General features: G+C 35.3%; 1 protein-coding gene across 1 annotated transcript in view; it reads right to left on the reverse strand.

The window, feature by feature from the left end:
- Nucleotides 1-8,076: 8,076 nt before the first annotated feature.
- The window catches only part of LOC107737293 (polyadenylate-binding protein 1-like), a 14,960-nt gene continuing 3,000 nt past the window's right edge, over nucleotides 8,077-20,036 (reverse strand). Inside the window, exons 4-14 of the mRNA XM_016548759.1 lie at nucleotides 19,392-19,486; nucleotides 17,956-18,093; nucleotides 17,775-17,870; nucleotides 16,729-16,944; nucleotides 14,207-14,297; nucleotides 13,990-14,100; nucleotides 12,443-12,591; nucleotides 10,395-10,479; nucleotides 9,507-9,637; nucleotides 8,345-8,440; nucleotides 8,077-8,248 (exon numbers count right to left, since the gene is read on the reverse strand). Of these exons, the coding sequence (XP_016404245.1) occupies nucleotides 8,351-8,440; nucleotides 9,507-9,637; nucleotides 10,395-10,479; nucleotides 12,443-12,591; nucleotides 13,990-14,100; nucleotides 14,207-14,297; nucleotides 16,729-16,944; nucleotides 17,775-17,870; nucleotides 17,956-18,093; nucleotides 19,392-19,486 (1,202 nt within the window). The 3' untranslated portion in view covers nucleotides 8,077-8,248; nucleotides 8,345-8,350. The remainder of the gene's footprint in view (nucleotides 8,249-8,344; nucleotides 8,441-9,506; nucleotides 9,638-10,394; nucleotides 10,480-12,442; nucleotides 12,592-13,989; nucleotides 14,101-14,206; nucleotides 14,298-16,728; nucleotides 16,945-17,774; nucleotides 17,871-17,955; nucleotides 18,094-19,391; nucleotides 19,487-20,036) is intronic.

Consider the following 20,036-nt stretch of genomic DNA (forward strand, 5'->3'; position numbering starts at 1 on the left):
CCATCGGCATATCGGAAATAGCATGAAAAGGACCGATACCGATGGTTTATTAATTAACTGCATGGAGACAACGAGTTGCATGTCTGTTGCATAATCCAACGTTTTTCTCTTCAGTAGGCTTCAGTTTCGTTTTTAAATTAATTCGTTTTGGCTTGACGCTTATATTTATCCTAAATACAACTTTAGAGGATTTGTTGTGGAGAGAAGGGAACTAAAATAGCCTAATTGTGTTTGTAATTTTGCTTTTATTTACCATTATTTTAGCCCACATTATTTCTGAATGTAATAATAAAATGCAACGTACAGCCTACTAATTTAGGCTGTTTTTTTTTCTCTCACAATTAACGCTTATAGGAGTAGCGTTTTTTTATCCATGCTGAAACATTTTTAAATATCTTGAAAAAAATTATTTAATGTTTTTATTGCGTTGACAGTTTTTTCTTTTGTTTAATACATTTGATCATTCAAGACGTAAATTAAACGCTGTACTTTACAGAAACGTTCAAATACCGATTCTGCTCGGAGTGAACCTATCTTTTTTTTTTTCTTTCTCATTTTTAAGCCCTGCTTTATGCAATTGACCAACATCGGAATCGGTATCGGGATTGGTATCGGCCAATAGTTGTTTGTTAAAATCGGTATCGTATCGGCCAAAAAAAATCCTATCGGTGCATCCCTAAAAGAAAGTCAATCATACAGGTTTGAAACAGGAGTAAATGATAACAATGACCATTTTTTGGGAGAACTATATCCCATGAAGATGCATTTATTTAACTTGTTAACTCTTAACATATAAAATATTAAAATTTAAATGTTCACATTTTTGTTTACATGATGTTTTCATGAACTTAAACTTCTACTAACTTTTTTCACTTCTACAATCATCTGCCAAGTGTCTTAAAAGGGGTCATATGATGCGATTTCAATTTTTCCTTTCTCTTTGAAGTGTTACAAGCTCTTGGTGCATAAAGAAGATCTGTAAAGTTGCAAAGACTAAAGTCTCAAATCCAAAGAGATATATTATTTTAGCCTACATTATTTCTGAATGTAATAATAAAATGCAACGTACAGCCTACTAATTTAGGCTGTTTTTTTTTCTCTCACAATTAACGCTTATAGGAGTAGCGTTTTTTTATCCATGCTGAAACATTTTTAAATATCTTGAAAAAAATTATTTAATGTTTTTATTGCGTTGACAGTTTTTTCTTTTGTTTAATACATTTGATCATTCAAGACGTAAATTAAACGCTGTACTTTACAGAAACGTTCAAATACCGATTCTGCTCGGAGTGAACCTATCTTTTTTTTTTTCTTTCTCATTTTTAAGCCCTGCTTTATGCAATTGACCAACATCGGAATCGGTATCGGGATTGGTATCGGCCAATAGTTGTTTGTTAAAATCGGTATCGTATCGGCCAAAAAAAATCCTATCGGTGCATCCCTAAAAGAAAGTCAATCATACAGGTTTGAAACAGGAGTAAATGATAACAATGACCATTTTTTGGGAGAACTATATCCCATGAAGATGCATTTATTTAACTTGTTAACTCTTAACATATAAAATATTAAAATTTAAATGTTCACATTTTTGTTTACATGATGTTTTCATGAACTTAAACTTCTACTAACTTTTTTCACTTCTACAATCATCTGCCAAGTGTCTTAAAAGGGGTCATATGATGCGATTTCAATTTTTCCTTTCTCTTTGAAGTGTTACAAGCTCTTGGTGCATAAAGAAGATCTGTAAAGTTGCAAAGACTAAAGTCTCAAATCCAAAGAGATATTCTTTATAAAAGTTAAGAGTCAACCACGCCTACCTAAAACGGCTCGTTCTAACACGCCCCCACGTCTACGTCACGATGTGGGAAGATTTGCATAACGCCACCCAAATGTTCACGCAAAGAAAGAAGGCGAAACTTTGATTCTCGCTGTAGTATTGTTGTTGCCGTGTGTTTCGTTGTGAAAGTGAAACTACTTTGTTTGGCCTTCCAAAATAGAACGATATCCACTACGTCATGCCTAGAGCTGATCCGTGGACGAAGCGGAGTCCAGTCCGGGGTCGCCACATGTGGTTGCCGCAAGCCCTCCGGCCTCCGCTCACTCAAGCCCGCCGGCAAATAATGTTCTTTTTAGCAGCATCATATGGCCCCTTTAAATTTAAGCTGTAAATGTCATTTTCAGGTCTATGCTCAAAAAGTGGAACTGACAGTTAACAGGTTAAAAATGTAATTTATTAGAGAAAATCCAAAGCCTGAAAGTATTTGGCAGAAGTGTATTTATAATAAAGATTTCCAAGCTGTGTGGGATTTTCTAACAATGTCTCAAGGTTTAGCTGGTTAATTGGTTAATCTCCCTGCTGGTAAATGACGTAACTGTGTCATTTTGAGGGAAAAATCATCTTTCTCTATATTTAAAAGTAGCCGTGTGTTCTGATAAAACCAACATTTTTGGAAATATCAGTATAAATCACAAATATTATATTATATTATTAATGTTTTACCAGTCACAGTGACTATGACTGTGCTCCAGCAGGTGTTTATTTGTCTGTTTGCAAAAGTACAATTTGTTAAACAGTTCTGAATCTTCGTGCTTCAATGTGTCACATCCAAAGTCATTGTAAAAATATGTTACTATATTACAAATAAATTCAATTATTTTTAGAACATCTAACTGCTTATTGAACATTGGTGTTTTATTAATATTGCTGCTGCACTGTAAAAAAAATAAAAAAATTGGGGGATGTAAGTTGTAAATAAAAAACGATTGGAGTATGTTTTACTCCAATAACAAATCAAATTTAAAAAAGAAAACACTACAATTTCAGTTTTTCTACTTCAAATTTCACTTTTAAGCCAATGTGTTACTTGCCGTTTCTTTGTAAATTCACTAGCAATTTCTGAGTGAAAATTGCTTCTACACCAATTTTTTTTTAGTGTGGTTTCTGAAACCAGTGTGTTACAGTGATTTTACCACAGTAAGGAGTGTTCTTATGCACAGATCTACTCAGACTTAATCTACTCCTTTTCTATCTGTACTACCTTCTAGTTTTTATTTGTTTGCCTTTTACTCTTTTCAGACTTTCTGCAGAAAACAAATAGTCTGGCTGTTAATTGATCTAAAGAAAATCACTCAGATAAATTGACTTTTGACTGATTGAAAAACTGAAGTAATCAAACTCTCGAATTCTATGTAAATTAACACACAAACAAGGTTGTGACGCAAACTGTAACGTGATCAATGAAGCTGACTCGACTCCAGTAGAAAATTAATCAACACCATGAAACATTCATCAATCAGAAACAATTGAGGATTAAAAAAAAAAAAGTTTATCACTTTCTTGAGGATTCTCGCTATCTTTGAGGTGTTTTTCCTGTAACCTCACGATCTTGTCCTGGTTTATTATCTCAGCAGTGCCTAGCACAGAGAACTTAACCAGATAAGCTAATTACTATATTGCTTTCAATCGAATCAACAAGTAGCTACTTGTGTAATTCCACTTACATTTCCATTACAAATATTATGTTCTCTGCAGACGCTCACCAAAGCCAATGACAGGAAAAAGTATAATTTTGTTTGCTGTTAATGTAAATTACTCTTTTGGCTTTAAAACCAATATGAACTGATTTGCAGTATGGCAGAAACAACATGCAGTCTCTTTATAACTGTCATAATTCAAAGTCTTTGTGCTTTCTTTGTGATCTCTCAATGATGATGATGTTTTGTGGTTCATAGTGAACATGCACTTCATCACGATCAGAACATCCCGGGTGGAAAGCGTCTAAATCGCACAGATCAGTGTCTGAATCATTGTGATTGTAAACGCGTTTGATAAGCCAGTGTTTATTGAAGGTCGAGACAGTCTGAGACAGACACTGAGGACACCAGCTTATCACCAACTCGATAGTAAAAGAGAAAAAAATAACTCGTGCCAGACAAACGAAAACAACTGCTGCTGCTGCAGTAATGAACTATTTCACTCATTTAAAAAAAAGGCCTTTAACACTAGCTTGCTCTGTTCTTTTTCTATTCTATCTGTTTTCTTTTGAGAACTGAGACTTTTCATAGCACTTGCGTATTATTGCTCTTTTGTTGATTCTGATTGCTTCCATTGTCCTCATTTCTAAGTCGCTTTGAATAAAAGCATCTGCTAAATGACTAAATGTAATGTCAATTTCAGAAATGACTAAATGTCAAATACCCATAAACAAGCTTCACATGTCCTGTAGAGCCCTAGAATGATTTAAACAACATTTTGCTCATTCTTTAATAATATGCATGCTGTATTTACGAGCTCATGTTAACTGGATATGAAGTGTTGATTCTATTCATGGTGCAAGTTCTTAAGATTTTATATTAATTTCTCTTATTTAAGTCATAAACTTCAGTTCAGTTTCGCATTTTGTTCGTATCTTACGACATTTTGCATCTCCAGTAAATGCATCTTGATTAAAGGACGTTTAGATATTTGTATTGAAAAAAGTGAGACGAAAATACAGGAAGATTTTTTTTTTTTTTTTTGCAATACATGCATCATTTAATGCCACACACACACACACACACACACTCACACACACACACGTATAAAAGAAAAATGGACAATTTTGACCCGTACAATGTATTGTTGGCTATTGCTACAAATATATCCCAGCGACTTAAGACTGCTTTTGTGCTCCAGGGTCACTTATTTTATCAGTTGCAAAACTCTAAACGATGTTCAGCTATGTAGTAAAACAGCGTGTCCTAACAGTGTTCCTTGAGGTCCTCAAAAGTACACAGTGTGGATGTGTTTCTGGTGTGTTTGGTTAGAGACACGTCCAACATGTGCATTGTTGGTGGAACTCCAGGAAAATGGTGAGAAAACACTGCTGTAAACAGCACAACATGAAAAAGAAAAAGCCAATATAGCACATATAATAATCATATGCTCCAAATATACAGAAGTGCATGAAATGATATATAGGCATAAGCCTGAACACACAATCAATGTTTATCTACATGATTTCCAGCAAAGGTTTCCAAATATAAAGATCTTTTGCAACTTGCACGGGAATGATTTTATCTCGTCAGATTGTTTAGTTGGCCATGCAAGTTGTTGTTTAGGCTTGGATCTCATTGCTAAATCAATGGCAAAACATTGCAAAACTATTCAAACATGCCGACAGGACACGCACGACAGGTGTGTGCAGACGTGAATTCATTCATGCACTGCAAACTCTTTATATTTCATATATTAATTCTGAAAAGGGGGTTTGTTTTATTTTATTGCTTTGAAAGCTCACATTTAACCAATTCTGCTTTAAACGTGTATTAGAAAGACAAATAACCCTTATAAAAGCAGCATATTATTTCTCTTTTGTTGTTTTGATTGCTTCCGTTGTCCTTATTTGCTAAGTCACTTTGGATAAAAGCATCTGTTTTAAATGCTAGATTCTATGTTTAAATTCACACGTGACATTCACTTGATTTTCAGCAGCTTTGACTGAAAACTACAACAAAACGAGGTTTAACATCATCCTGGATGCCAGAATCGAGCAAACACAGTTATATATGTATAGCCTATTTCAGGTCAAATGCCACAATTTTTTCAATTAAATTTTCACTTTATTTGTGTACTGCGCCTTTGATGACCTTCATATTCCACTCTAGTCTTATCAACAGGACGTGATTCATGTTTCTCAATGACAGCATTTTGAATCTATTTATATTCCAGATTTTATGACGGTCATAAGAATGACTGAGCTGGAAAGTTGAAGGCCATGGTTTAGTTTTCTTTCGGTTGGTGAACCCGAATAACCCGTTTTCCTGTCAGTCTAAGATGAGTAACTATCAGGTTTTTCATTGAAAGGTTTTATTTAAGGCCTAATAATCCCACAGAGCGAGATATATTTAACTAACGCGAATAACGCGAACGCGATTCCACTCGACTTCAGCATTCAAAACGTATAATCCAATATTTCGATCTAAAGTTCACATTAACGTTCAGAAACATAAAAACAAACGTGTCTTCAGCTTAGTAAACGTAATTGTTTTCAACTCACCGAATATGATGCGTGAAGATGCGGATATGAAGGCTTTCATTTCTGACTGAATATAGCGCTAGCAGTTTGCGCGCTAAAAAACTGAACGCGATCCTAACGGTCGCCTCATCTTTTTATATTTATTTATTATATGTATTTGTTTTAAATGTACCTCATCTTTTCACAATATCTTATAAAGTTATCCAACGTAATGAAAATTTTAAAAATATAAATTTTAAGTTTGGCGGCCCTCCTGCAATACGCTCACGGTGTATTAGCCTTATCGGACTAGAAAACGTTGTTTTTCTACACAAAACATTAAAATATTATATAAATTAAATATGGCAGAATATCAAACGTTACTTATATTTAAAAGTAATTGCTTAGTTCAATTTTGTGGCATGTTTAAACATGGGTTCCCCAAAATAAATTAAATCTTGAAAAAAAAATTAATGCAGCCAAAGCTTTATACAAAACCAAAAACACCCTAAAAACATCCATCTTATTTATTTTTGCTGCTGCTGCCATCTAGTGTACATGTGTCAAGATCTTAAAGGGACACAGATTTACAGGTTTGATTAAAACCGAATTAAATATTTACAGAAGTTAAATTTGTGGTTTACTGTAAGAAGCACTTTATGGTGACAGAAAACAGTTACACTTTTCGGATACAGTATTTTAATACTGCTGTTATTTTAATGATTTCAAATGATGACAATGTTCCTTCACCCAAAAAAATAAACAAATTAAATAAAAAATTTATAATTTTTTTTTTTAATTAAATCGGAAAAATCAAATTATCCTGTAAGGCATTCAGGACCAATCATAAGAGTTTCCATCTTTTGTTAACCAATACATTCATGTCCTGCCAATAATAACGAATTAGGAACTCCGTAATGTTTAAATGCGGTAAGTCAATGCTTCCAGTGCAAAGGTTGATAAATTAACTCAATCCTAAGCACACCTCAACCATTGCTTTAATAGTTTTTCCAGCTGTATTTTGTACATTTCAGTTTTGCCGACTCGTTCATGTTAACTTGTAACTAACAGCCGTAAAAGAGGCATGCATTTAAGTTCAAAGGCGTCAAAACTCTAGAAGAACAATACTAGGCATCTAAGAAACAGTTCTCCTTTGATCATGTGCCAAATGTGATCAACTCCATCTTATGACTGAAGACATTAAACGAGCCATTTTCTACCTTTGACGACACCATGTCAACATTCTCATCATGCAGGTTCCTCTGCATTCATTACGGCTAACTTGTACATCGGAAAAATGCTTTCTGAGAAACTAATGTGCAGCTCTTTTAAAAATGAATGCAGCTGCTTTGTGTCCAAAGGCTTTCAGCACAACACATCACTGGGTCAAGCTGTTCAATAAAACACATGAACTATGAATGTTTAAAGTTTTATTTATTCAAGCAGTTTACTCAATCCTAAGCACACCTCAACCATTGCTTTAATAAGAGTTTTTCCAGCTGTATTTTGTACATTTCAGTTTTGCCGACTCGTTCATGTTAACTTGTAACTAACAGCCTTAAAAGAGGCATGCATTTAAGTTCAAAGGCGTCAAAACTCTAGAAGAACAATACTAGGCATCTAAGAAACAGTTCTCCTTTGATCATGTGCCAAATGTGATCAACTCCATCTTATGACTGAAGACATTAAACGAGCCATTTTCTACCTTTGACGACACCATGTCAACATTCTCATCATGCAGGTTCCTCTGCATTCATTACGGCTAACTTGTACATCGGAAAAATGCTTTCTGAGAAACTAATGTGCAGCTCTTTTAAAAATGAATGCAGCTGCTTTGTGTCCAAAGGCTTTCAGCACAACACATCACTGGGTCAAGCTGTTCAATAAAACACATGAACTATGAATGTTTAAAGTTTTATTTATTCAAGCAGTTTAATCCAATGTACTTTTCCAAATGTTCAGCTATCAACTGCCAGAACACAACTGATAATGAGCATTCATTAAGAGGAATAAAAAGAAAGGAATGTTTTGGAATTTTCAAAATTAAAAGTTTTTTTTTTTTTTTGCATGTTTTTTTTAAATTTTTTTTAATATAATCAAGGTCAAGAGTTAGTTTCTCAACCTGGCAAAACATTTTGATGTCATCGTGTTGTTGTTTTTTTCTGTTTGAGTTTCTGTTTTTCGATATTTATTCACTTTTTTTTTTTTGTACCGTGTCCCTCTTGGTGAAGACAGGGCCGAAGAGAACCATTCTGGAAAAGGAAGAAAAACGTAAAAGATTAGAAAAACTGTATTTCTTTAATAGTCAAAAAGTGCAAAGGAAAAACTCATCCAAGTTCTCCTCTCACCTGGTGTTAGACGGCCGGCACAGCGGTGCTGGGGACTGGTTTCTGGGCAGATTCTTTGGCCTGATGAGCCTGCAGCACCGCTACTGCTTCATCCACCTGGAATATAAAGTATATTTTTATATATAGAATATTAACCCTTGTGCATCAATTAAAAAATAAAAGTTACACATAAGTTCATAGAGGGCAAAAATGTCCATGTCCAAAAACTGTCATAAAAATGCGAAGCTTGGGAGTACAGACTTACGTTTGGTCTCATTTTAAAGAAAACCCTTGACAGATTATTGTTGACGTTAAAAAAAAAAGTTTTTTTTAAATTTAAGGTTTAAGCCATTTTTAATATAAACTATATATTTTATAAAACATGTTGAACACAAAAATTGCTAGAAAATCAAATGCATAAATCTAAAGTTGTTTTCCGAATTTGAGGTTGATATCTTTAAAAATGAGCTTTTAGTAAGACTTTGTTTGGGTGCAGTACCAAACTTTCCCCATTGGACTCCAGCAAAGCTCCGCTGGCGAACACAGTGGTGGTACAGTATAATTTCTCTCTCTCAAACATTACAGGTGCACACACACACAAACACACACTTTTTTTAGGACACACTGGCTCTATAATACAGCAAAAGCAGAAAACAGGACAAATGTGAGTTTTTGCTTTATAGGCCAAACCTGAGAAAATGGCACCATCTGGTAAATTTTTTACAAATTTAAATTTTGAAGCCTTGCCAACAGAATGAAAGCCTATTAACAAAAACGGCATCATTTTATAGTTAAACAGCCCTGGGATTAAAAACTGCCGTTTTAATGGGTTTCAATGAGGACGGTTTTGTCCTTAAAGGAACTATTTTTTGTACCTAGTGTAAAATAGATTAAAGGAAATTAGGGTGAAATATTAAAATTACAATAAAAATACACACCTGTGCCAAAATTTATGCAGTTGGCATTAACACAGGCAAAATGATCAAAAAACTAAACTGAAAAGACAAAAATGTCCATAAGGTCGTACAAGGGTTAAACAAAAAAAAAAGAAAGTTTTGGTTTGGGGATGAAACACATTCTTGACATTATCATCATCACATTATCAAAGTGCTGAGATCACATCACCGCTATCAGGAAAAACCCAATAACAGAAAACAAAACTGAGCATCCCATGAGCACTGACCTTTGACCTCAGGGACTCCGGAGACTCCAGCATGTGCAGCAGCTCAGAGTTGTCGATCTCCAGCAGCATTCCGGTGATCTTTCCAGCCAGACTGGGATGCATGTTCTGGATGAGCGGGAACAGACGCTCACCTGTCGCAGAAGAGAGCATGAAGGAGATATTCCATTGAAATTCTATTGACTTTTTTAACTGACATACATTTTAAAATATGCAATTGACATCTTTAAAAATACACGTAAAAATGCAAATATAGGTATACTATACATAAAAACAATCACATGTTGGCGTATATTTTATATACACATACTTGGATTTAATGTGCAGTTTCTAATTTCAAAATTCAAATTGTAAGTACTTGGAAAAAGTACTTTATTGCTTCAAATAACTAAAGTGTCGAAATATGGTTGAAATGATGTTCCACCATCATTCAGTGCAACATAATTAAGTTAAATGAAACTACATACCTATTCTGACCTATACCAACTAAACATATATATAAAATTATTATTATAAAATTATTATGCATTATACAGAACTTTATTATATTTTAAATGATTAAAAACATATTGCTGACAAATGAGTAGAACCTATAATAATGAAGATTGGTAAAGATTTACAATGACAATTAGTATTTTTAGAGCTGCACTGTGATCCTTAAATAGAGACTTTTAATGACATCTAATGATTCTAAATATACCTGACGAGATGTTTTGGTATATGAACTATTCTTGCAATGAATGGCATTTCAGTGGGTGTCTATGTAAATAACAGTAAAAACATATGACGACTTAATTTTTGCTCAGAAAAAACAACAAAAAAAAAAACACAAAACGGGACACATTCCAATACACGAAAAAAAGCAAAACAGGAACAAAAGGATAAACTCACCCAGCATCTGCTTCTGTTCTTGTGGAGGGGCGGCAGCCAACATGGACGCCGTCAGAGGCTCCTGACCCTGAACGTGGACAGCAGGCTGAATGCGAGACAAATACATAAACGTTAAGAAACACTTTTTTGTGCAAGATACACAAGCAAACATGCACTCTGTGACGCTCTGGAGCAAAAAGCAAGTCAAATTTTGAAAACCCCTCTTCACATGTTGTTTCAGAGCCGCTTGACAGTAAATCATGATGTTAATGTTTATAATATCTTAATATCTTCATCTTCAAAGTCACATTTATCAGATTGGAGCTGGACAATAACGGTTACATCTTGCAACAACAATCGAGTAGTTGAGATTTGCTACATAGTATTAAACAAGTTGCAGAGTTATATATCCAGCTTTATATTAGAGCCCGACTGATATGGGGTTTTTGGGACCGATACCGATATTTGGGAGTAAAAAAAATGATATATCGGCCGATATTCTTTGTGTATATTATAGTACAGTACCAGTCAAAAGTTTGGACACTTTCCCATTCGTGTGTCCAAACATTTGACTGGTACTATATATAGAATACAGTATATACATAAACAGAATATATATACATATAAACACAGATAATGATAAAGATAATACAGAATATATATACATATAAACAAACTTTATTCAAAATGAGTCTGACATCAGTACACTGAACAGTAAAGTTGAAGTTTATACAACTTTAATTCAATCCCATTCAACTTGAAGTTTATTTCACTTTGAAACATTCATTCACGGATTTGCGCTACCGTCTTCACACACAGATGAAACTTACTAGAGAAGTGTGACAATTTACCTCCGTAAATAAACACTTTAATGCCCTTTGAATGTAACGTGTACGTTCCCTTGGAACTGGAATCATGGCGGAATATCATGTGAAGTCCACTTCGCGGGGCACTTACGGTCGAATAAGACCACGCTTGAATGCTGCTGCCTGAACAAGAGGCCTCCTTACTGAAGGGAAAGTGTTGACTGGTGTCACTATCTCGCGAACGCACCGGCGGATCTCCACCAAATTCGGGGAATCCCTTCAGCTCGAGGAGCCCTTTCGAACGCCACGCCAGTAGCAAACAATGGAGTGCGCTCTGCTGGACAAACTAAGTAATTACACCATTTCAAGCATTTTATCTGCATTATATGCTCTGTATAAAAAAAATTTCATATCGGCGGCATATTCGCCGATACCAATATATGGGCGACAGGCTCCTATCGGCCGATAATATCGGCTAAACGATATATCGGTCGAGCTCTACTTTATATAAAGAGCTGGATAAGTTATATTTTGTGACAAAAATAAATTCAGGCAGTTGAGACTTATTATATAGTAGGGATGCACGATATTATCGGACCGATATCGGAATCGGCCGATAATGTCTTTAAATGTAAATATCGGCATCGGCCCGATATAAAAAATTATGCCGATATGTCACGCCGATAAGGTAATAATGGCGATTAGATTCACTGTTTTGATCGTTGCATTTAAACGGAGAATGCAGTACAGAATGTGTTCTGTGTGAGAGAGTAAACAGTAATAACAGCAGCCTCCCCCGGGTCCTAATGCTCGTTCGGTAACAAGTTTTAATAACGTAGGGGGCGCTGTTGGCCTACTTCTAATAAAATGAAAGTAAATTTACTTGAGTACAAGAAAGAACTACATTTTTAATGTTCTTAAGCATTAAAGGTAAAACAAACAACTTATTTATGAAATGTAGTGCAGTAAAAAGACATCATGCTTTGAAATGTAGAGAAGTAAAGTTTTCCAAAGAAAAACACTCAGATACTTTTTAAATTTACTTGAGTAAAGTAAAAATACTTCACTGCTGTCCGCCTCTGGATTTAAGACAAATTTTTTTTTCTCGCTATAGTTCATTTTCGTCGGTGAAAAAAAAAAAAAAAAAAAAAAAAAAGTCAAAATGACGAAAATCATGGCGAAAATTATTCGTCAACGAAATTAACACTGAACCAGAAATTTGTGGGAGTAAATAGGAAGCGTTCCAGTAAACAAAGCGAGTACCTGTTGCATGGGCACCTGCGGCTGAGTGGGCATGTGCTGCTGTGGGTTGCGGACTCCAGGTGCGTATTTGTACTGCGGCACTCCTCTCACCTGAGCTGTTCCTGTGGCTGCACCTGCAATGGAGGGACGAGGGCCCATGGCCTGAGACGCTGCGAGGAACACGGAGCACAATCTGGATCAGTGAACTGCAGATACACACTCATTGGGCCTCATTCATGAAACTTGCGTAAAGGAGCAAATTCCATAAAACAGACCTTCCCCAAAAACTCTCCTCCGGATTCACTAATGCTTCGTAAACATCCGATTTGATAGTTAAACATGCATTCCAATCACTCGTAAATAGGGCGCTCGTGCGTGCTCATTCACAATAAGCATAATCCCAGCCTATGAATTACAGCTACGCAAATTGCGTGTCCAGGAACGCAGTAGAATATTCTGGTCAACTTTCTCAGGTTTGGCTCCAGTATATTGCATAAATGCAAAAAAGAGTAATAGGCCATATGCCTAACAATAAATATTCAATAACGTGTGTCCACCAAAGAGTTTTTAGCCAGCTGAAAAAATGTCAGGTGCTCTTCTTAAAACGGCCAGCTGGTGGCGCTTGAGAACGTTTTGGTGGCACAGCGTTTCTCCAGCTTTAGTTGCTATGATTTGAAATATTAACGGTGGCAACGTATTACTAGTATCTCATTTTTAAGAATTTTACGAAATATAAAAATGCTTTGAAACAATGTCTAAAATTGTTTGAAAAAACTAAAAATGTCGTTGTACAAGTAGGATGGTTACATTTACATTTAGTCATTTAGCAGAAGCTTTTATCCAAAGCGACTTACAAATGAGGACAATAGAAGCAATCAAGACCAACAAAAGAGCAATGATATGCAAGTGCTACTGTATATCAAGTCTCAGTTAGCCTAACACAGCACACGTAGCAAGTTTTTTTTTTTTATTATAAAAAAAACAGAGTAGAAAAAAAATAGAGCAAGCTAGTGTTAGAAGCCTTTTTGCTTTTGTTAATTGAATAATAAATAAAAAGAAAACAAATAGATAGAATACAAAAAGATTAGAGAAGCTAGTCGTTTTTTTGTTGTTTTTCAAGAACAACATTTTACAAAAACCAAGATTGAATATATGTGGTCAAAATCCCATGTTATAAAAGATAAAACTAGCAGCTGCCAAGGGGTAATCAGTCTTACTTTTCCAATACAAATAAAGACCAATAGACCTTTTAATGAATTTTGTCCATAAAATGAATTTTGTCCGTAAAATAAAAAAAGTTATGACCAGTCTTAAAGGAAAAAAGAAAAAAGATGACTAACTTTTTAAGACTAGTGTAAACAGTTTATGCAACCGGCCCCAGTTATTTATTTACCCTTGTAAGATCACAAGTACACTTGCAAGACACCCCCCCCGGCCCCGCCCCCCTCATAAAAACACTTTCTCATTGGATCCAAGCAAAGCTCATTTTGATCTCAAAAAAGTGAGTTGTCCTGAAAGGTGAGGCGTTTGTATCTATGGTGTGTATAACCGCGAGGTTCATGGCTCACCCATGCGCTGGGGCGCGATCACCCGTGGGACCTGCGAGGCGGGACGCATGGCGCCGAAGGTCTGCGGACGGGGCGCCGAGGGCCTGATGGTGTTGGGCATGCCCTGGAAATCTGGAGCGGAGATGAGAAACAGAGCAGTGAAGTGAAGAGCTTTGGTGGTCTGTGCAAGTGTGCTGGAGATGTGGGCAGGGCTAAGGATGTGTGGGCGAAGACTCACGCTGAGGGCGGACACCCTGAGTGGCCCAGCGAGGACTGGGGCGGAGCTGAGCGAGCTGACTGGTGGGATAGTAAGCAGCACGATTCTGAGCCTGTCAGTCACACAGAGAGAGAAGCACAACCGGTTACGAGTAAAAACCACATCATGATTGCTGCTAATGCACGGTTACTTCCACAGGCACAAAAAAAAGCTCAACTGTCTAATGTAAACTGCAGGTTTTATGAATATTACCTTTAGTCATTTAGCTTTTATCCAAAGCGACTTACAAATGAGGACAATGGAAGCAATCAAAACCAACAAAAGAGCAATGATATGCAAGTGCTATAAGTCTCAGTTAGCCTAATGCAGCACACGTAGTACTTTTTTTAAATTATATAATAAAAAGAAAACACGTAGAATAGAAAAAAAAAAATAGAGCAAGCTAGTGTTAGGCCTTGTTTGCTTTTGTTAACTGTATAATAAATAAAAAGAAAACAAATAGACCGAATACAAAAAGATTAGTGTTAGTGTTTTTTTTGTTGTTTTTTTTAAAGAAAACAAGCAGTTAGTAATTTGAATAGAGCGCAAGATTTTAGTCTTTAAAGTCATTAGGTAATTACACTATATTTTGCTGAGTGTGTTATTGTGCTGGTATCTTAAGGACTGTCGTGGACAACTGACTCCTAAAGTTTTTGATATTCTTTATATTCTGTGTGGAGGTCCGCAGACGATATAATTGCGCAATTATGAAATCGAAGAAATTGTTCGCGATAATGAAAGCTGTTTGCATAGCTTCTCAGTGAACTACGGCTCTGTGTAGTAAATGCTGCTCCATCTGAAAGCACGTGTAAATACACATTTAATAACATGTTTTTACTCCAAACTCACTTAACGTCAGCCGAGTGAGAAATCCTTCTGTGAGATGATGTGGCTTCTTACACAGAATAAGGCACACAACAGTTCAATTGTATTCTAAACATATATAAATATACTTTATTATAATGAAAATTATAATAAGAACTCAGATAAACGATATTTCCGTAGTCGTGTTTATTAGTCACGTTGAATCAATGAAAGCAGTTAAATCTTCTGTTTATTCAGCAACCGCTATAGATTTCCTGGGTTTCTTCCGCGAGGCGTATTGAGTTTCTCTGGCCTTCAGATGGAGATTTACTACTGATCACAGAACCGTTCTTCACCGAAAGATACACACGACAATCGCAGCTTCTGTCTAATCGCGATTTCATTTCGATTTATCGTGCAAGCCCTAGTGTGCAACACAGCTCTAAGTGAATGAAAACATCCTGCAAAGTTTTAAATCTGGAAGTGCACCGTGTATAAAGTTATTGTCTCTCAAAAGAAAGAGTCGACTCTGAATCATTGAAACGAGTCGTTTTTAAAACAAATCGTTTGGGAGTCGTTGAGCAAGTAAGGTTAAATAAATGCATATTATAAGACAATGAAATTGTTTTTTGACCTTGCATACATGTCAACCTGTTGTTGGGGACTCCCAAAACCAAAATATGAACCTTTCAATACCCATAATAGGGGCACTTTAATCTTTTCCAATAAGTTTGAACTGATTTTTACATTTTAAGGGCATTTTGACCTATATAAAGCCATTTTTCTAAAAGTGTCCATTACCTTATAAGTCAAATTCTTACATTTAATCAGTGAATTAGCATAATAAGACATTTGGGCTGTTAGCAAACAAATGAAATCAACACAGAAGCTGCATCTGAAGTGGCATTTAGATCATTTAGTCATTTAGACATGACTGCATTTAACCTGCAATTACAAATGCATTAATAATGTTTTGTTACATTAAAACGCTGAATACTGATTTTTGAAATTATTTAAATTATAAAAGACACTATAAATGTGAAATTAAAACCGCCAGTAGGTGGCAGCAAGTCACTGTTAATAAGAGAGTCATTGCGATTGAACCGAATCATTTAACGAATGATTCATTCATGAACGAATCACCGTCATGTTGCTCAGAGACGCAAAACAGTGCTGTGGCTGTGTTTGGAATTATTTTTGTTGTCGAAGTAGCGCAAAAACAGGAAATATGGTGTCTAAAACTTAAGTCTATAAACGTATAAACTTCTTGTTTATAGAACCGTTGTAAAAAAACTGTCACATTTGTAATCATGGTAATTTTTGGAGAAAAACGGCACTCTAAACTATATGAAGTGGTATAAATATATACATTTTCTGCCACCGTGTCTTGAATTTTGTGATAATTCCAAATGAATTTTATTAGACTGAATCATGCAGTGAAAGAACACACTTTAAATGTGCACTTGCACTAGTCTAGACTTCACATAATGCAAGCATGCACTCTAAGTGTGTTTTGAATGGTTTTTGCAAAATATCCGATAATGTCAAATCGCACATCGTTAAAACAACAACTACGATATTATCGCAGACGATATTTGTGATCCTGGACCACAAAAGCAGTCTTAAGTCGCTGGGGTATATTTGTAGCAATAGCCAAAAATACACACACCCCCACGAGCGGTGTGAAAGCGACCTCTGACCTGTGGAATAGCGGCCATGAAGTATCCGGATGGTGGCGCTGGCTGGTAGGGGTTGAGGACAGGGTTGGGCACGGCTCTGACGCTAGCCATCCTCTGCATGTACTGACTGGTGAGATGTGCCTGACGCTCCTCCTTCCTCTGAGCCAGAGCCACATACAGCGGCTTGGTGGCCACGATACGACCGTTCATCTCCGTCACGGCTTTGACTGGATTCGTCTGAAAGAAGAAAGTATATATACTAAATTATATACTAAAAATATATATATTAAATTCCTCATTTTATTACACTATTTTATATAACACACTGGTACATTATTAATAAAGGTTAAAACGGTTAAAGGTTAAAATATCTACACTATTATATTCAACTGCTACTAATTTTTAATTATTTATACATAAATATCATATATAATTATTATTTTATTAATACACATCATTTTATAAATAATATTTTTATATAAACAACCTGTAGCTATATTAATATGAAAGGTTCAAATGTAAAATCTACATCATAATATTATATAATCATATTTATAACCAACTGCTATTTAATTTTAGGTATTTATATATAATATATGTAATATTAATAGATATTAATATTATACCTTCTATGCATAATTTTAGAATTATTCATAATTATAATAAACATGCAAATAAAAATTGAATTGGATAAACATTTAAATTGCACATATGCAATTTTTTATGTTTCTACTCAATTTGTTGCGGAAATATAAACATGAAAACATTGTTTTAATTCAAGATTTATTCAAATATTTGTTTGAATTTCATGATAAAACTGACCTAATTTGAAAGATGAGAATGTTGTCTCTAAAGTATCGAAGCACAAAGCTTTTTGTGATTATTGGATGGCAAGCGTGATGCAAATGTTTAGTGAAATTTTTATCATGCATCAACGGGGGAAAAAAAAAAAAAAAAAGTATAGGCTAAAAGATCGATCTTGGGATTTAGGAACTGTTATGGATTCATTAAAATGAAGATCGATTAAAATCAATCAATTTTGTCATTCAGCCCTAGCTAGTACGTACCTTAGCGCTGGTGATGGTGCCAAACGGAGCAAATTCTTTACGCAGACGTTCGTCATCGAGGCCGTCGTCCAGATTTTTCACGTAGAGATTGACTCCCTGTTGAAAAAAAGAATTAAAGTTCACGTACAGACATCGACGACCCTTCACCGCTCTCATCTACATCATCTACAGCTCATGTTACCTGGTAGCGAGTCATGCGGTCCTGCTTCATTTGCTCAAACTTGCGCTTGAGCTCCGTCTGACGCTCTCCCTTCTTCTGAGCGCGACCCACGTACACCTGCTTCCCGTTCAGCTCTTTTCCATTCATCTCATCAACAGCCTGAAGACCAGAAGAAACACGTCAGGATTAGACATGTGCCGGTATTCGGTACGGTAATGAATATGCACGATATTGTTATTACGTGCACTTCAAAACACCGTGAATAATTATTACAAATTCAGATTTTTTGAATGCATTAAGAATATTTTTCCCATCAGCTAGTCACAATGCACAACACTGCTGTATGCTGCGTCACAGACGCGTGCGCACTCTGATGTAAACAAGCACGGATGAGAAGCGAGACGCTCTGGATTAAAAAGCACATTCACTCTGACAGCAGATGGCGCTAAACTGCAGAAATGCAGCCGTTACCCCGGAAACCATGTAAACACAGCAGCTGCGCTACTTTGTTTCCGAAATGTGTTTAAATGATTTAAATAGCCATTCAGATTTTTGTATTCGCACAGCGCCAAATACTTAAATATTTAGACTTAATTGGCTATTTATTTTCAAACTTTTTTTTATTTTAATCAGTCTTTAATTTTTTTTTTTACATTTTATCAGTGTTATGACACCATGCGATGCTTTTACTCTACAACATGCCCTAGATATTGTTTGAAATTTTTTTGATTCTTTATTGCTTGGTCACGCTTTACATTAAGGCTCTATTAATTAACATTAGTTAAACTGCCAATGAAATTATTCGAAACATTCATTAATCTTAGGTAATTTTTAAGCTTAACGCAGTACACGTAGCAAGGTTTTTTTTATTTTAAACTATATAATAAATAAAAAGGAAACAGATAGAATAGAAAAAGAAGAGCATTTTTAGAGAATAGAGAATTTTGTTTTTTTTATAAAAAACAATCAGTTAGTAAAGTCTAAAAGGGGCAAGTTTTTTTTATAGAACAGAATTAGAATAGAGAGTGTTAGAGTTAGAGGGTCAAATAAATAATATAAATAATATTTAATAACGTTGTTAACATCAAAAGTTGCAACTGTGTTATTTAATGAGCTAACAGTTGTACTTTTTAACAGATTAATAACTTCTGTAGCAAATGTAGCTATTGCTCATTATTAATGTTAATGCATTAACTAAGGTTAACTAATGAGATCATATTGTAAAGTGTTACTTATTGGTCTTTATAATTCTTTTGCACTTTAATCTGTGTGATTTTTTTTACTTTATATATATTTTGTGCATTACTTTATTGTATGTAAATGTTCATTTCTTTCTATTATAAGAAAAAAGTTGTTATACTTTAATGACAACACTTTTTTGCAACTAAATTTCAATACCATGATAATACCGTATACCGTGATAAAAGCATTACACACAGAAGCCTAACACTTCTCACCCTCTGGGCGTCCTCGTGCCTCTCAAAGCTGACGAAGCCGAAGCCTCTAGATTTGCCGCCGTTGTCGGTCATGACACGAATGCTCAGCGCTGGACCTGCAACCACACACAAACACGCCACAAGATCAAAACATCTACTAGCAGGCAGGGTGATTACAGTTAACTAAAACCAAAATCAACGGAAAAAAAATAACTGAAATAAAAATATATATATAATTTCAGGTAGTTGCCAAGCCAACATTTCTCATTTTAATTTAGCTACCTTGATGTACTTTAACTAAAACATAACTGATAAAAACAATATAGACGTTTAAAAAATATTAGGGCTGTCAAAATTAACGCGTTAACGCAAACTCATTTTAACGGCACTAGTTTTATTAACGCAGCATGCATTTTCTGTTTGACCCGTTGCCTAGCCTGTAGTTGGAGAAATGGTGATGCACAGTGTTGCCAACTTAGCGACTTTTCAGTCCCCTTTAGCGACTTTCAAAAAACTACCTAGTAGGGCTGCACGATTAATCGAATGCGATTGTCATGCGCATTTTGTTAAAAAAGCCGGTTCTGTAATCAGCAGGAAATCATCATCACGTGCTTTCAGATGGAGCAGAATTTACTACACAGAGCCGTAGTTCACTGACAAGTTACG

Source organism: Sinocyclocheilus rhinocerous, unplaced genomic scaffold (genome assembly GCF_001515625.1).
Source record: "Sinocyclocheilus rhinocerous isolate Xijiao unplaced genomic scaffold, SAMN03320098_v1.1 scaffold11825, whole genome shotgun sequence".
NCBI lineage: Eukaryota > Metazoa > Chordata > Actinopteri > Cypriniformes > Cyprinidae > Sinocyclocheilus > Sinocyclocheilus rhinocerous.